At 39.4% G+C, this 14,577-nt stretch overlaps 1 protein-coding gene across 1 annotated transcript in view; it reads right to left on the reverse strand.

Annotated features, from left to right (window-relative positions):
- The window catches only part of PDE11A (phosphodiesterase 11A), a 255,806-nt gene that overhangs the window by 211,469 nt on the left and 29,760 nt on the right, over positions 1-14,577 (reverse strand). Inside the window, exon 3 of the mRNA XM_004426667.3 lies at positions 9,357-9,421. Coding sequence (XP_004426724.2) covers positions 9,357-9,421 — 65 coding nt within the window. The remainder of the gene's footprint in view (positions 1-9,356; positions 9,422-14,577) is intronic.

The raw sequence follows: 14,577 nt of genomic DNA on the forward strand, positions 1-14,577 counted from the left end.
TACTATCTCCAGGACTCTCTTCCAAGCTGCCAATGCCCTCCTGCAAGTTTTAATGCTGGCATTCTATTGAACTTAGTAGGAGGTGTCACTGGAAGGTTTTTAGATAACAAACAGACTCATATTCCTCCCTCAAGTGGTCCTTGGTTCGTGGACAGAAATTTTAAGGAGTTGCTGTCGTCCCGTCATGCCACCAGCAACATGTCTAAAAACTGTGTCAAAGGGGGGACGGTGAAAGGGGTGAAGGGGCACATGTGTATGGTGATGGATAAAAACTAGACTAGTGGTGGTGAACACGATGCTATCTATACAGAAATTGAAATATAATAATGTACACCTGAAATTTACACGATGTTAAAAGCCAATATGACCTCAATAAAAATAAATAAATAAAAACAAAAAAACTGTGTCAAGACTTGGAATGCTATGCAGGGCTCCTGGTCATCTGCTCCATGTGGCTGAACATCACTCATTCATCAGCTCAGCTGTCATTCATCCGTGCCTGCACACACACGCGAGGGCACACAATAACTTCAATTGAGTTCAATGTCATTCTCATATAAGATTGCATTCAAACTCACACACTAATAGTGCATTAGTTTCCTGTCTCCGCATAACAAATTACTACAAAATTAGCAGCTTAAAACAATACTGATTTATCATCTCACAATTCTCGGAGTCAGAAGTTTGTCATGGTGTGACTAGATTTGCTGCTCAGGGTCTCACAAGACCAAAATCAAGGTGTTGACAGGGCTGCATTACCTTCTGGGGGTTGTGGGGAAGAATCAAGCTTATTCAGGTTGCTGAAAGAATTCAACTCCTTGCAGTTGTAGGACTCTCTATTTGTGGCCCCCTCTATACTTAAGCCAGCAATATGTGTCCAATCCTGCGAGTGCTTCTAATCTCTTTGACCTCCCCCTTCTCTGACTTCCTTTTCTGTCCTCAACTGGGAGAAAGCTCTGTATTTAAGGGCTCATGTGATTACATTGGGCCCACCTACATAATCTAGAATAATCTCTCTATTTTAACATCAATTGATTAATAAACTTAATTACATCTTCAAAGTCTTTTGGCCATGTAATGTAACATATTCATGGATATGACAACAGAGGGTGAAGGTCGTGTGGGCCAAAATTCTGCCTACCACACTTAGTTTGATTTTGTTGTTTAAAATTAAATATGGTTGCAAGTTTTAACCAGCTGATGTTACACATGGCACCATGTTGAAATGCTACATTTTGTAATCTGTGTTCTTGATGTTGATCATTTTAGCACCCTTGGCATTGACAGGCAAGTCAAAAGACCCTGGGATCTTCTCAGCATTTCCTATCTGACTAAATTCGTAGTTTCCTTTTTTCCTCAACTAAATCACCTGTCACTAAAAGTTAAGCAGCTTCCAATACACTGGAAGTTTTTGACAAATTAATCTTCCACACCTTAATAACAGTCCTGCATTATGCATGAATTTGGTTATACCAGCCTCTTATTGTTTTGAAATTTCTTTCATTTATTGTGAGAGATTTGGCAATTTCTCCTGTCTTCAGTTGCATCATTGGGCATGTGGTAGGTGATCCTTTTATATGTATTTTAATATCAAAACATAGCACAGCTTCATCTACTTGTGAGTTTCTCCCTTGGTTGTTACTTTGCAAGAACATATAGACTTGTGGCCCGTTTTTCAACAATGAATATTTTTACCACTAGTATCAAATTAGACTCTACTTCTTGTTTCTATGTGTTTCTGCAAAACAATAACTTTACATTCCATGCCAGATCATAGTAAATCTTGTTGAAGACATATTAAACAGCATCTAAACTCACTTAAGACCTTGGTCTTAATAGAGCGAGCATAAGATGGCCAAGAGAATTTCTTCCAGGCATAAGCGTGCAGGAAGGCAGGCAGTATTGCCAACAGAGCTGCTCTCAGACTAAAAGCTCAACACTTAGTAACCTACAAATGTGTGCAAGTTACTTTACCTCTCTGAGCCTCAGGTTACTCATTTGTAAAATGAGGACAATTACGTGTAACTCATCGGGCGTTTGTGAGATAATCTAAGACAACATAAGTCTGACAGATACTAGAGCGTCAATAAGTTAATTCTCTTTTCCTAATTAAGTAAGAAATCACTATAATGCACGGGAGTGGATTCACAAAATCTGAGCTTCCTAGAACATTGCTGCTGTAAGAGACATTTAGTAGACATTATCTATTTTATCTTCCTCATTTAATAACTGAGTGTATTAGTCTCTTAGGGGTGCCCTAACAAATTACTACAAACTTGGTGGCTTACAACAGAAATTATTCTCTCACAATTCTGGAGGCCAGAAGACCAAAATCAAGGTATCAGCAGGGCCATACTCCCTTCCAAAAGCTCTAGCGGAGAATGTGTCCTTGCCTTTTGCAGCTTCTGGTGGCTCCTCATGTTCCTGGGCTTGTAGATACATTACTCCAATCTCTACCTCTGTCTTCACATGGTCTTCTCTTCTGTGTCTCTGTGTGTCCTCTCCTCTTCTTATGAGGACACTAGTCATTGGATTTACTGACCACTCTATATCCAGCATGATTTCATCTCAAGATCCTTAACTATTTATATCTGCAAAGACCCTATTTCCAAATAAGGTCTCATTCTGAGGTTCATGAACATAAATTTTGAGGGGACACTATTCAACCCACTACACTGAGGAAACAGGTTTGACTGAAATATCATTTAAAGTAGAACAAATTTCTACCTTAAATATTTCTATTTGAATCTTAACAGATCTCGTATGGGGCTGGCCCAGTGACATAGTGGTTAAGTTCACGTGCTCTGCTTCAGCGGCCAGGGGTTCGCAGGTTCGGATCCCGGGCACAGACAGACCCATGCACTGCCATGCTGTGGCAGGCGTCCTACATATAAAGAAGAGGAAGATGGGCACGGATGTTAGCCCAGGGCCAATCTTCCTCAGCAAAAAGCAGAGGATTGGCAACAGATGTTAACTCAGGGCTAATCTTCCTCACCAAAAATAAATCCCAAATCTCTTATTTTTTCTATATCTCCTAACATGTGGCATGTAAAAACAATTTTTTGGATTTGTGAGGTAAGAGTCACTTTGAGTGACTGCATAGAGAAGCCTTTGGATTAGACATCAGAGATCTAGTAGCAACTGAAGATAGCAAACCAAAGGTCAAAGAGGGTGTAATAATTTAAAATTGAGCACAACATACAGTTCATACAAATCCTTTAGCTGCCCCACCCTGGGAATTTTCACTGGCCATGTTTCCACAAGTTTCAGCCTCTACCCATGTTGCTCAGCCCTCTTGATCCTCGAAGACTTTGCTCGCCTCTCCTCACTCCTTCACTTTTTCCCGAATTCTCTTCTTAGACTCCTCTTAAATTCAAATCCCTGTATTAGTTTCCTATTGCCACTGTAACACATTACCACAAACTTAGTGGCTTTAAACAGCACAAAGTTATTATCTTACAATTCTCTAGTGGAAAACCCATTTCCTTGCCTTTTCCAGTTCCTAGAAGCTGCTCACATTCTGTAGCTTATGGCCCCATTCCTCCATCTTCAAAGCCACCAATGGCAGGTCGAGTCTTTCTCAAACTGCATCACTCTGACCTCTGCTTCTGTCGTCACATCTCCTCCATTCATAACGGCCCTTATGATTACATTGGACTCACTCAGATAATCCAGGATAAACTCTCCATCTCTAGATTCTTAATGAGAGCTGCAAAGTTGTGTAACATTCACAATTTCTATGGAGTAGGACCTGGATATCTTTGGTGGGGGAACATTATTCTGCCTACCATACGCCCTCATCTTTTCAAACAGAACATTCTAGCTCTCACCCTTCAGGCTGACCTGCACACTCAAAGGCTCTTTAAACAAAGGGTCTTGCCCTTTAGCTGCTCTGAGATTTCTAGCTTCCCCTCCCTTTTCCAGCCATAACAAATGAAAAATACAGTATAAAGACTAAGTTTTTTTTAAAAAAGATTGCTTCCTACTGAAATAAATTTGTCCCCTCAACGCCCATATTACCAGAAGGCTGAAGTGGTTACAGAGCTTGGGTTTTAAATAACAATATTTCTACTATACTCCATTAAATGATTATGTGAAAAATTCCCTTTTAGTCAATTGTTACCTTCTAGAAAGTATACACATTTGGCATATTTGTTTTACACCTTAAGTAGAAGAGCTGAGAAAGTACAATTTCCAAAGCATCCATATTCATACGTAGGAGATACATCAAAAAAATCTGGTCAAAAATATTTTAAACTATATAAAAATTTCTGACTATTAAGATTTCCATAAATGTCCTTTTCCATTTCTAAGTATATACGATCATTCAAACTACCTGTTTCCATTGAGGACAGAAAAGAGGTTTGTTAAAGGTTGAATAGAGAACCAAGAAAGTTTATTCAGGTTAATTCATTGAATATTCTTAAATTAGGCTTCTTAGGAAAGGTCCTAAAGTGAGATCTGAGGAGGAGGCGAGTTGAATGGATCACAAAGATCCTAAGTTAAAAAAAAAGCCAGTATCGGCAGCACAAGATTATTGCAAATAATCAATGCATTAACAGTGTTATATTCTGAAAAAGAGAGGTACATTCTCTTTCTAATCTGTTCTGATTCTGGAAATAACTGGAAAATGATCTTCCAATCTTGGAAACACTACTTTAAGAAGGACTCTGGCAAGCTAGGACACACCCAGGGGAGAATAAAAAGAGTGATGAAGAGTCTGGGGACCATGAAACATGAAAAAAGTCTAAGAATAGTAGCTGCTGGCCTAGAAAAGGGAAAGACAGTGTATCCGTGGCAGTCTTCCAGTATCAAATCATTGCCATGCGGTGAGGTAGTAGATTTAAGACCTTGGTGGCTTTAGTTCGCCATTCCTCTAGTCCTTCTTCACACTACTGTCCAGATGATTTTTCAAGACACAAATCTGAATATGTCACTACCTGTCATTAATCCCCTGTGAGCAAGCTGGCATGTAGCTAGTCTAAGAGGGTTTAAGCATCTCAGAAGGACCTGACAGGACCTTCACCCCAATCAGATGGCATTCTGGGCAGCTGGATGCCCTCAGGAGGAGTTAAGGGCCATCACCATCAATTATAATGACCCTTGTGACAACAGCTCACAGCCCTCCTTTAATCGCAGGATTAAAGACCCTGAAACATGCCATGTTCACTCTCTCACCTCTATGCCTCTGTTGACAATGTTTCCTCTCCCTGGAAGGTAATTGTATCACTAACTTCCCATCATCCTACAGGACCTACTGAAGCCTTACCACCTCTGAAAGCTTTCCGAGGATCACTTTTCATTTCTTCCCAGATGAGTTGGGTGTCCCTCTCTGTATTAAGATATCACCTTGTACAAACCTTTTATAGAAAGTATTGAATTGCTTTGCAGCCATTAATTTACTTGATAGCAGGACATATGAGCCCAAAGTGAGACAGATTTGTACATGAGGGGGCATTTATTTGCACGAGTTGATGTACATGAAGGGAAAGGGACTATGTGGAGTAGGTTTTGAGCATTTGAGCCTGGTGCCTGAGCTGGAAGAAAGGTGGGGAAATGAAGAGAACAACTTTGTGGCTGACCCTCAATCTGAAGTCTGGTTCCCAAGCCTGGCCCCATGGACTGAGATCCCTATGGAGAAGGAAGGGCTACAGACGAAAGCTTTAGGAACCAAAAATCTTGTGAAAAACAGGGCACATGCAGGGCTGTTTAGGGGGCCAGACAACAGACTTTAACATCTTGTAGGGAAAGTGAACCTTCTTCCCACTTCTGCACAAATTACCCAGCCTTGCTCAGGTTTGGAAAGGCCACCAGTGCATCTGAGACAGTGCCTAGGGAGCTGTGGCATAGCACTGACGAGGAGTCCAGCTGTGCCCAGAGGAATTCTGGAGTGGGCAAGGAAGCCCATGCCTGGCAGATGCTACTCTGCCACGTCTAGAGGGAGAGGCTTTAGGGGTGAGCACTCGGAAGAAATGATGAGTCAGCAAAAAAATGGTTTTTTTTTTTTGTTGTTGTTGTTGTTGTTTTTAAAAAATTTTGGGGACTCCCAGAACTACTTTAATAGTGGCTTTTACAAGGGGTTGGGGGCCTTACACTACAAGGGAGAAATGACCAAGCAACCGAGTATAAATTATCATTGTTAATGGGACTCTATTTATAGCCATGGTCTGGAGGCCTGGTGAAATCTGGTTATGGTTACATTATATTCTTAACCTACTTCTTCCTCTGTTTATTGGCCTTGAGATCCTTGAGGGCAGAGATTGATGATTTTTAAAAAACCTCTGTAGCCTCATTATCTGTCAGAGTACCCAGCACAGAGCAGGTACTGAATATGGCTATTGAATGAAGGAATAAAGTTAATCGAGGAATAATTATCTCCAATGGACAAATTTAGAACAAATGGTGAAAGTTACAGGAATGTAATTCAACACAAAACGCATTTCTAACAATTAGAACTCCCTCTCAGTGGACGAAGCCCATCACAACACAGTGAGAATCTTATCACTTGTCAGGGATATCCCAGAGGAGGTACACACCCTATGGAGAGAGAGGGATCAAATAATTTCCAACTCTCAAATTGCTTAATATAATTACATAGAGACCAAGAGGAGACTGGTCATGACAAAAGAGTTAGCCACGTAAGGCAATAAGCAGAAATGATTAGTCAGTAACAAAACTGGTTTTTAAAAAAAGTCTTCCAGGACTGTCTATGAAAATCAGCAAGCCTTAAACCAGAGTTCATCAGAATTGAAATAGTACCCTGAGACATTGTTGCATGAAGCCATAGACATTACCTTCAAAAACTATCCTATCATAACTCTGAATGATTTCAGAGGACTAAGGTATCTAATGGACATTTTCTACAGTGAAGATGTTAAGTGATGAAAGGTTAAACGAAAGATTTATGTGTTGAGAACAGGCTGTGATTTGTAGACTCATAGTCTGTCTCAGTGTCTCTTCCATGGCCACTGGCGAAGTAAATGCTAGAGCCACTTGTCTTTATTCTTTTAACTTACAATAAGTGGCTGAAGGATCCCACATCTACAAGAGGAAAATTACTAGACAATGCAGGAAAGCTCTTCTGAGATAAATGAACACTCTACATTAATTAAAAGGCCACAACTAGATGATGGAGAGTGCTATCTCATAAAGTCAAACTTCAAAGGCACTTTTCAAATGTCTCTTTAAAGAAAACCTGACCTTTCTTTCTTTCTCTCTTTCTTTCTTTATTATCAGAAAGTTTGCCAAGGGCAGTCTGGGCCTTGGGTCATTTCGTTTTGACATGGAAGTTCTTTCAGCATTAAAAACAATCAAAAGACCAGAAATATTTAACTCTGCTGTGACCATGAGGACACATTCAGCAGTATTAAAAAAAAACAATGTTGAAGCATCAGGATTTCAAAGGTTGTGTTTTAATAATTCCATAAAGCTTTTCCCCCTCACATATGAGAGAGATGACTTATATGAGGCCATGACTAGCTAAAAGAGTAAGCATGAATAGATATTTTTTAAGGTATTTCATGTTATTTTACATGAAAGTTCTAGAAAAATTGTTGAGTACACCACTAGTAACTCTCTGTGTTTAAATACTTGTGTTAGATGTAGATTAGCTGATGTTAGATGTGGATGTGGACATAAATATATTTTCATGAAAATAAAAACTGTTTACAAAAGGTCTTTTTTCCCATTTTAAGGTATAATTTACAGAAAATAAAATTTACCCATTTTAGGGTACAGTTCTCCAAGTTTTGACAAATACAGTTGTATAACCACCACCACAAGCAAGAAACAGAACAGTTCCATCACTACCCAAAATTCCCCTGGAACTGTTGGTAATAAACCCATCTTTCCAGCTCCAGCCCCTGGCAACTACTGATTGGCTTTATGCTCCTGTAATTTTACCTTTTTCACAATGCCCTATAAATGAAATTATACAATATGCAGCAAAGGCCACTTTTAAACTTCACGCACTTGATAAAAAGTGAAGTAACTAAATACAGTGCTCATTTTAATTTATTGATTTCTATTTCCTGAGCTTAAAGGCAATAATAGATACATAAAATCAAATTCCCCTTGAATATTACATCTTGAAACAGGTGTTACCCAGGAAGCCTTTTGAATATATAGATCTTTAGGACTTCACTTTCGATGTATTGAATCAAAAATTACTCAGTGTGGGTCCTAAGAATTTAGTCTTTACCAGGTCCTCCAAGCTTGATTCTGACTGATCAGCTAGATTTGGGAAACATCAACCCAAGAGATATTCACTATATGAGATCAACTACCAGATTGTAAGCTACGTGTGGTGATGGGATCAAAGTTCAGAGATTGGGAGAGTCCTACCTAGGTGATCTTGCCTTACTGGCTGCAGGACCTCGAACAAGTCACTTAAAGTCGCTGAACCTTGGTTTTCTCCTCTGTCGTGCAGGGGTAACGATGCCTACCTCATAGGATTATTTTGGGGACTAAATGCATATGTAGCATTTAGAATAGTGTCTGGCACACTTAGCACTCAATGAATGGAAGCTGCTTATCTTGCTGTCATTGGTATCAGTATTATCATCATTATCATCATCATGCTGTCCTAACTAAGCATCTTACTTCTCTTTCTCCATATTTCTGCGTTTTGGTCCATTTCACTATGTTTTAGCCCTTCCTCTAGAGGCGATCAAAGTAGAGAACCCATTTTATTAACAGCTCAACTATTATTCAGGGCAGTGCAAAGCTAACAGAAATTCACTGATTGTCCGCATCCCTCACTTTTACCTTGTTATAGTCTCAAAGATAACAACAGAGACAAAAAGTGAATTTACTGAGAACTCTCACTCATTTTCCCAAGGAGATATTATTGGCCAAACATAAGCAAACAAAAGGGAGAAAGAGAAATAAAGGGCCAGAATAAAGAAGAAAATTAGGCTGTCTGTGTAGTCAGAAATATCTAAAAATTGACTTCATTCATTAGTAGTTTTAGATGTATATACATGTATTTTTAAGCTATAGTTTTTATTTAAGCCATGAAATACAGAAGAGTGATATGTGGCTGTACCTGCTAATATAAAGAAAGAACAACTCAGGTGGAGAGAGGGCGAGAGCGGTAAAGGGGCACATACGTATGGTGATGGGTAAAAACTAGACTATTGGAGGTAAACACGATGCAGTCTATACAGAAGCTGAAATATAATAATGTACACCTGAACTTTACACAATGTTATAAACCAATATGACCTCAATAAAATAATTAAAAAAAAAAAAAGAAAGAAAGAACAACTCCTATCCTCAAAGAATTATGCAACGCTGCCAACACCAAGGGCTGAAGACAAGGATCGAAAGACAAAGCTGAAACTCACAAGCCCTACCTGTTCTCAGCATCGCCACTGCACTTTGGGGACATCAATTCAAAGGATTTAGTAAATTTCACCACCTGCCGCACAGAAAGACAATAAATCCAAGTCAATTAACGCTTTCTCACAGTTTAAAATAATGCAATAAACATTTTTCATCTTTATAATGACCATTACGATAATTGAAGATTAAAGAGAGATTTTAAGTGGAAAAATCCCAAGAGACAGAAGAAGAAAATTCTGTACTACATTTTGTATTTTACTTTTTACATGGCATACATTGCCAAAGTTGTAACGCATTTTACTAAATATGTATATATTTTTACAATGAAGTGTGTACTACCTTGTGGTGGTCAGGCAAAGGGACATCTCATTGGAATACAACTTTTTCACTGTCCTTTAACAACCCAATCACCATTCATGGAGAATCAAGTAGAGACAAAAGACTCCTCAAGAAGGATGTCCTCCACCAACCCCAGGCTCCCAAAGTTACCTTCCCTGGATTATCATTGTTCTCAAGTGAACCTTTTGCTGCCACTCCCTGAAGGGTAGAGAGGAGGAAGCCACCTTCTTCAAAGATCATCCCTGGTGTGGACACTTCCTCTCTCACCTGTCCAGTGAAACCAGCACACCCAGCGCAAGAGCCTGATCAAGATTTATTATGTTGAAAGGGAATTTATGGGGATGGAAAATGTTAAGGTAGTTTTTCTTATTATTAGCTACTATGGACTTCTTACTATAAACCAGGCCCTACATCAGAACCTAATTTCTTTATTACAACTCTGTAAAGTAGGGATTTTTATCCTCAGTATATAAGTGAGGAAACTAACCCATACTTTTTAAGAAACTCACTCAGTTTTATATAAATGGGGCAACTGGGATTAAAGCAAGTCTGCATGACTCAAGAGTACCAGTTCTTTCAACAACACTAAAAATGTTGAGTGGGAAAGGCACTATTTTTGGCCCTCTTTTGACAAGATATACCAGATGAAAGAAAAATGAGTCCCTTATACTGAAAGGAGTCATCTGAATGTCACTGGATGCTTCCAAGGTTGACATTTAGATTTGCCTTAGCCAGATGCAGTCATGCTTCAAAGGCCTTTTAAATTAACCACTTACAAGGAATTGATGGGCACCTTAGAAAATGATTTGGAAACTGGGAATAGATTAAATATTAAAACAACTTTATCAGTGAGGTAATGAACCCAAACTAAGAAAATGCAACATTAGGAAAGAGATAAAAGAAAAGAAAAGCCCATCACAAGGAAAATTGCGTGTGACTAGCTGAATGCAGGGCAATGGCAGTAGCTCATCTGCAAGGAATTACCCTTGACAACTATAGAATATATTCCATTTCATATTCTAATGTGAACTAAGTCTCTACAAAATCACTTATTGTGGCAAATTTTATTTTCCAAAGATGGCCACAACAGTATCTCCTATCACACATTCTTCTCTACAATATGATCCTGCCACCCTCCTACCAAGTGGTAGGGTCAATGTTCCCTCCCCTTGAATCTAGGTGAGCTTCTGACCACTTCACCCAAGAGAGTATACAGAAGAGATGCTATGTGCCTTCTGAGGTTGTCATATAAGGCAATGCAGCTCTGCCTCATCTGATGGAATACTTGTGCCTGGAGGCTTGAGCCACCATGTCAGGAGTCCAATCACCCTAAGGCTGCCACGCTGAAAGGTAGCCAAACCATATAGAGAGGCCACATGTAGGTGCTCTGGTCAGCAGCTCTAGTCTTTAAGCCATCCCAGCCCAGGTGCCAGACATATGAGCAAACAAACTTTCAGATAATTCCAGTTCCCAGCCATTAAGTCATCCCTGATCCTCATGTTTTTCCAACTGTGGCCCCAGATATTCTGGAAAGAGGGAAGACATCCTTGCTATACCCTCTCCAAATTCTTGACCCACAGGATCTGTGAGCATAATAATATGGTTGGCTTAAGCCTCTAAATTTTGGGTTTATTTGTCACACAGCAAAAGTAACTGGAACACTTATCCTAATTGAGGAGTTAAACAGAACCCAATCACTTAGAAACCTTGATCCAGCTGCAATATTCTTGGGTTTCACCAGGCCATCAAGCCACAAAGAGACTATTTGCTGTCACCAAATAATAAATCCCTTAAACTATATCCTAATAATTCTTAAAGTTAAAACAATAATAGGATAAAAAGTAGAAGCATTTCATTTATGTTTGCAGAATGGGAAATTGTCACAGATTTTAAAAGAGGCAGTTAGTCCTATATCTCTGCTTTGATCTCTCCTCATTTGTGATTTCTTTCCATATTTGGTTAGATGACAGTAAATTCTTCTCCTATTTTATCATGTTTTAGGCTGTTGCTATGGACTGCATGTTTGTGTCCCCCCAAAACTCATATGTTGAAACCCTAATCCCCAATGTGATGGTATTTGGAGACGGTAATTGAGAGGTAATTGGGTCATGAGAGTGAAGTCTATAAGGGGATTAGTGTTTCTCTAAGAAGAGACAGAGAGAGCTTGCTTCTTCTCATCTCTGCTATGTGGGGCTACAAGGAGAAGACAGCCATCTGCAAAGGAGAAAGAGTGCCCTCACCAGACACTGGATCTCACGGTGCCCTGATCTTGGACTTCCTAGACTCTAGAACTGTGAGAGATACACGTTTACTGTTTAAGACACTCAGACTATGATAGCAGCCCGAACTAAGACAACTATATCCTAACATTTTACTGCAAATCTGTATGAGGAATTTTGTACACATTATGACCAATCTTTTATGTATGTATCAATGCTTACAACATCCTGGCAAGGTAGATATTATTATCCCCATTTTATTAAAGGGAAATTAAAGTTTAGAGGGGTTAAGTGTTTCCTGGAAACTATACAAGCAATACATTGCAGAATTGGGCTTTGAACCATATTGGTCTGATTCCACAGCCTCCAGTTTCCCCACTGCTTTCCTAAGCATGAGCTTATGAGTGGTATTGCACAGGCAAATTATTTAGACATGACTCCTTCAAAGTGAGACTAGTTAGATAAACTCTGCCTTTATTTATTAATGCTACAAATATTTATTGAGTACATACTATATTCCTGAATTTGAATAAATATAAACTAAAAGTAACTTGAAGTAAAACACTTGGCTTGATATAAAACTAATCAAATCACCAATAAACTACTAATTGTTTCTGCATTTGGAAATCAAGAAAGATATACCTTTTAATTTCCTTACCTGATAGATGAGATTAAACTCTCCAATATTACGAGGAATACTTCACTTGGCTTGCTTTTTACTATTGATTAGAATACTTTACAACGCTGAAAGGATAGATGTTAATTTCTGAAAAACTGATAGCAACGCAAATTGGGTTGTAAATGGGGGAGTGAGTCCCCCCGTGGGGTCTTTAAGGACGACTCGAACACGGGCAGAGACATTACACTCAGAAAGGCATGTGAAATTAAAGGATTTATTATACTCACAGGTCCTAGAGAGCGGGCATGGCATGCCTCGAGGGCCACATAAAGTCACCCAAAGCCCAAAGTTTGGCCACTGTAGACAGGGTGAGAGCAGAGCAAGCACCCGTGGGTAAGGGCCATGAATCGAGGCTCAGAGGCCGGGTAGTTTGTGGCACTTGGGAAGCATTCTCGGGTAATATGAATATAACGAGTCAAAACGGAAAGGACGGAAGGGGTAAAATGGGGAAGTCGTGGTGAGGCTTATCATTTGAATACACACGTTGAGGATGAGTACCCAGAAATGGGCAACAACTAGGTGAAAGTTACCATCTCCAAGTACCAGTACAAGCAGGACAAGTGCCTGCACTCAGAGAGCCATGCAGGCACCAAAGAACAGCTTGACATTACACAACTGATTCTTGTCCTATAGCAATGCAAATGAATTTTATCCAAGAAGAAATGCAAGTGATTTCTGTGCAGTAGAAAAGATAAGCCCATAGTCACAATTTTATTGTACTAGATGACAGTAACCATTTTTTAATCTAACCTAGTAATCTTACTAACCTAGTAAAATCTGTCAGTATTCTTTCAGTGCGTGTTTTAGAACTGACTTATCACCTCGCTGGTTTCTCTCCTTAATGAATTAAATAAATCTTTGATATATGCTTGCTTTAGATTTGTGCAAGGGTCAGGTTTTTAACTTTCTGAAAACTGTTCTTTGACACAACAAGTACGTACTGAGTGTCAGTATGTGTGAAGAAGCACAGTCGGCACTGGGGTGACACGTGTGAAAGTAACAGAGAAAAAATCCCCACATGCATGGAGCTTACTTTAGGGTAGGGAGCGTAATTTGCTCTGGCTCCTCAAAACTAGTGCTCCCTGGAATAATAGTGAACTTCTGCTTTCCACACCTTACGAAAACAAACCTGGGAAATGTCCAGAGATTAAAAGAGAATAAAGATCTTTAAAAAAAATTTTTTTTAAAGCTGCTGAGGGATAACGGCTTACAAGAAATGGAATAGAAAATTCTGGAATTTTAAAGGTATAAAACTTATAGAATCTAGAATCACAAGGAGAATAGATAAGATAAACAAGGACCTCTTGAAATGTCAGAATGTTTGAACTCTTGAAATGCGAAAGAGGAACTATTAAAGCTACCGAAAGGAAGAAACACTTTTTTCTAGTTAGAACTTTTTATTCCAACATAAATCATATGCTGAAAAGAAAAACAGGGCCAAACATTTTGTTTTATTTGTTTTATTTTCTAAATTCATGTTTAATGAATAAAGGGAAAGTCAAGGATTATGCATCTTTCAACTTTAGCACTCCATATCATGGCAAGAACTAGTTGTGTCCTCCAATAAACCAGCCCATGGTGTCCTGATCAAAGTCAGACACTGGATTCACAAACCATGGTGTTGACCTTGTGCATAGTAAAGAATTAGCCTTACCCAAAGAAAGGTCTGGCCTTGCCCTTGGCTCCTGGGAGGTAACGTCTAAGCCCCTGAAACATCCAGCCTTGATAAATGTGTCTTTGTTTACCTGGGCGCCCTGGGCCAGCCAGACAGTAACTATGTAATTTAGAGTAGCAGCTTTGAGCCACACCAACAATGTGATTTAGGAAGGGCTTTGGGTTACATGCTATCTGTTGACCTGTGGAGAGACTGGAGACTGAGGCCGACAATGGGGGTGGCCAAGCCACAAAAAGACGCTAGATGCCAAGGCTTGGGTGACCTTCCCTGGTTGGCAATACTTCATGCATATTGTCCCATATTGTTGCTGGGAGAAGTGA

The sequence above is a fragment of the Ceratotherium simum genome, chromosome 9, assembly GCF_057802395.1.
Source record: "Ceratotherium simum simum isolate JZ-2026a chromosome 9, ASM5780239v1, whole genome shotgun sequence".
NCBI lineage: Eukaryota > Metazoa > Chordata > Mammalia > Perissodactyla > Rhinocerotidae > Ceratotherium > Ceratotherium simum.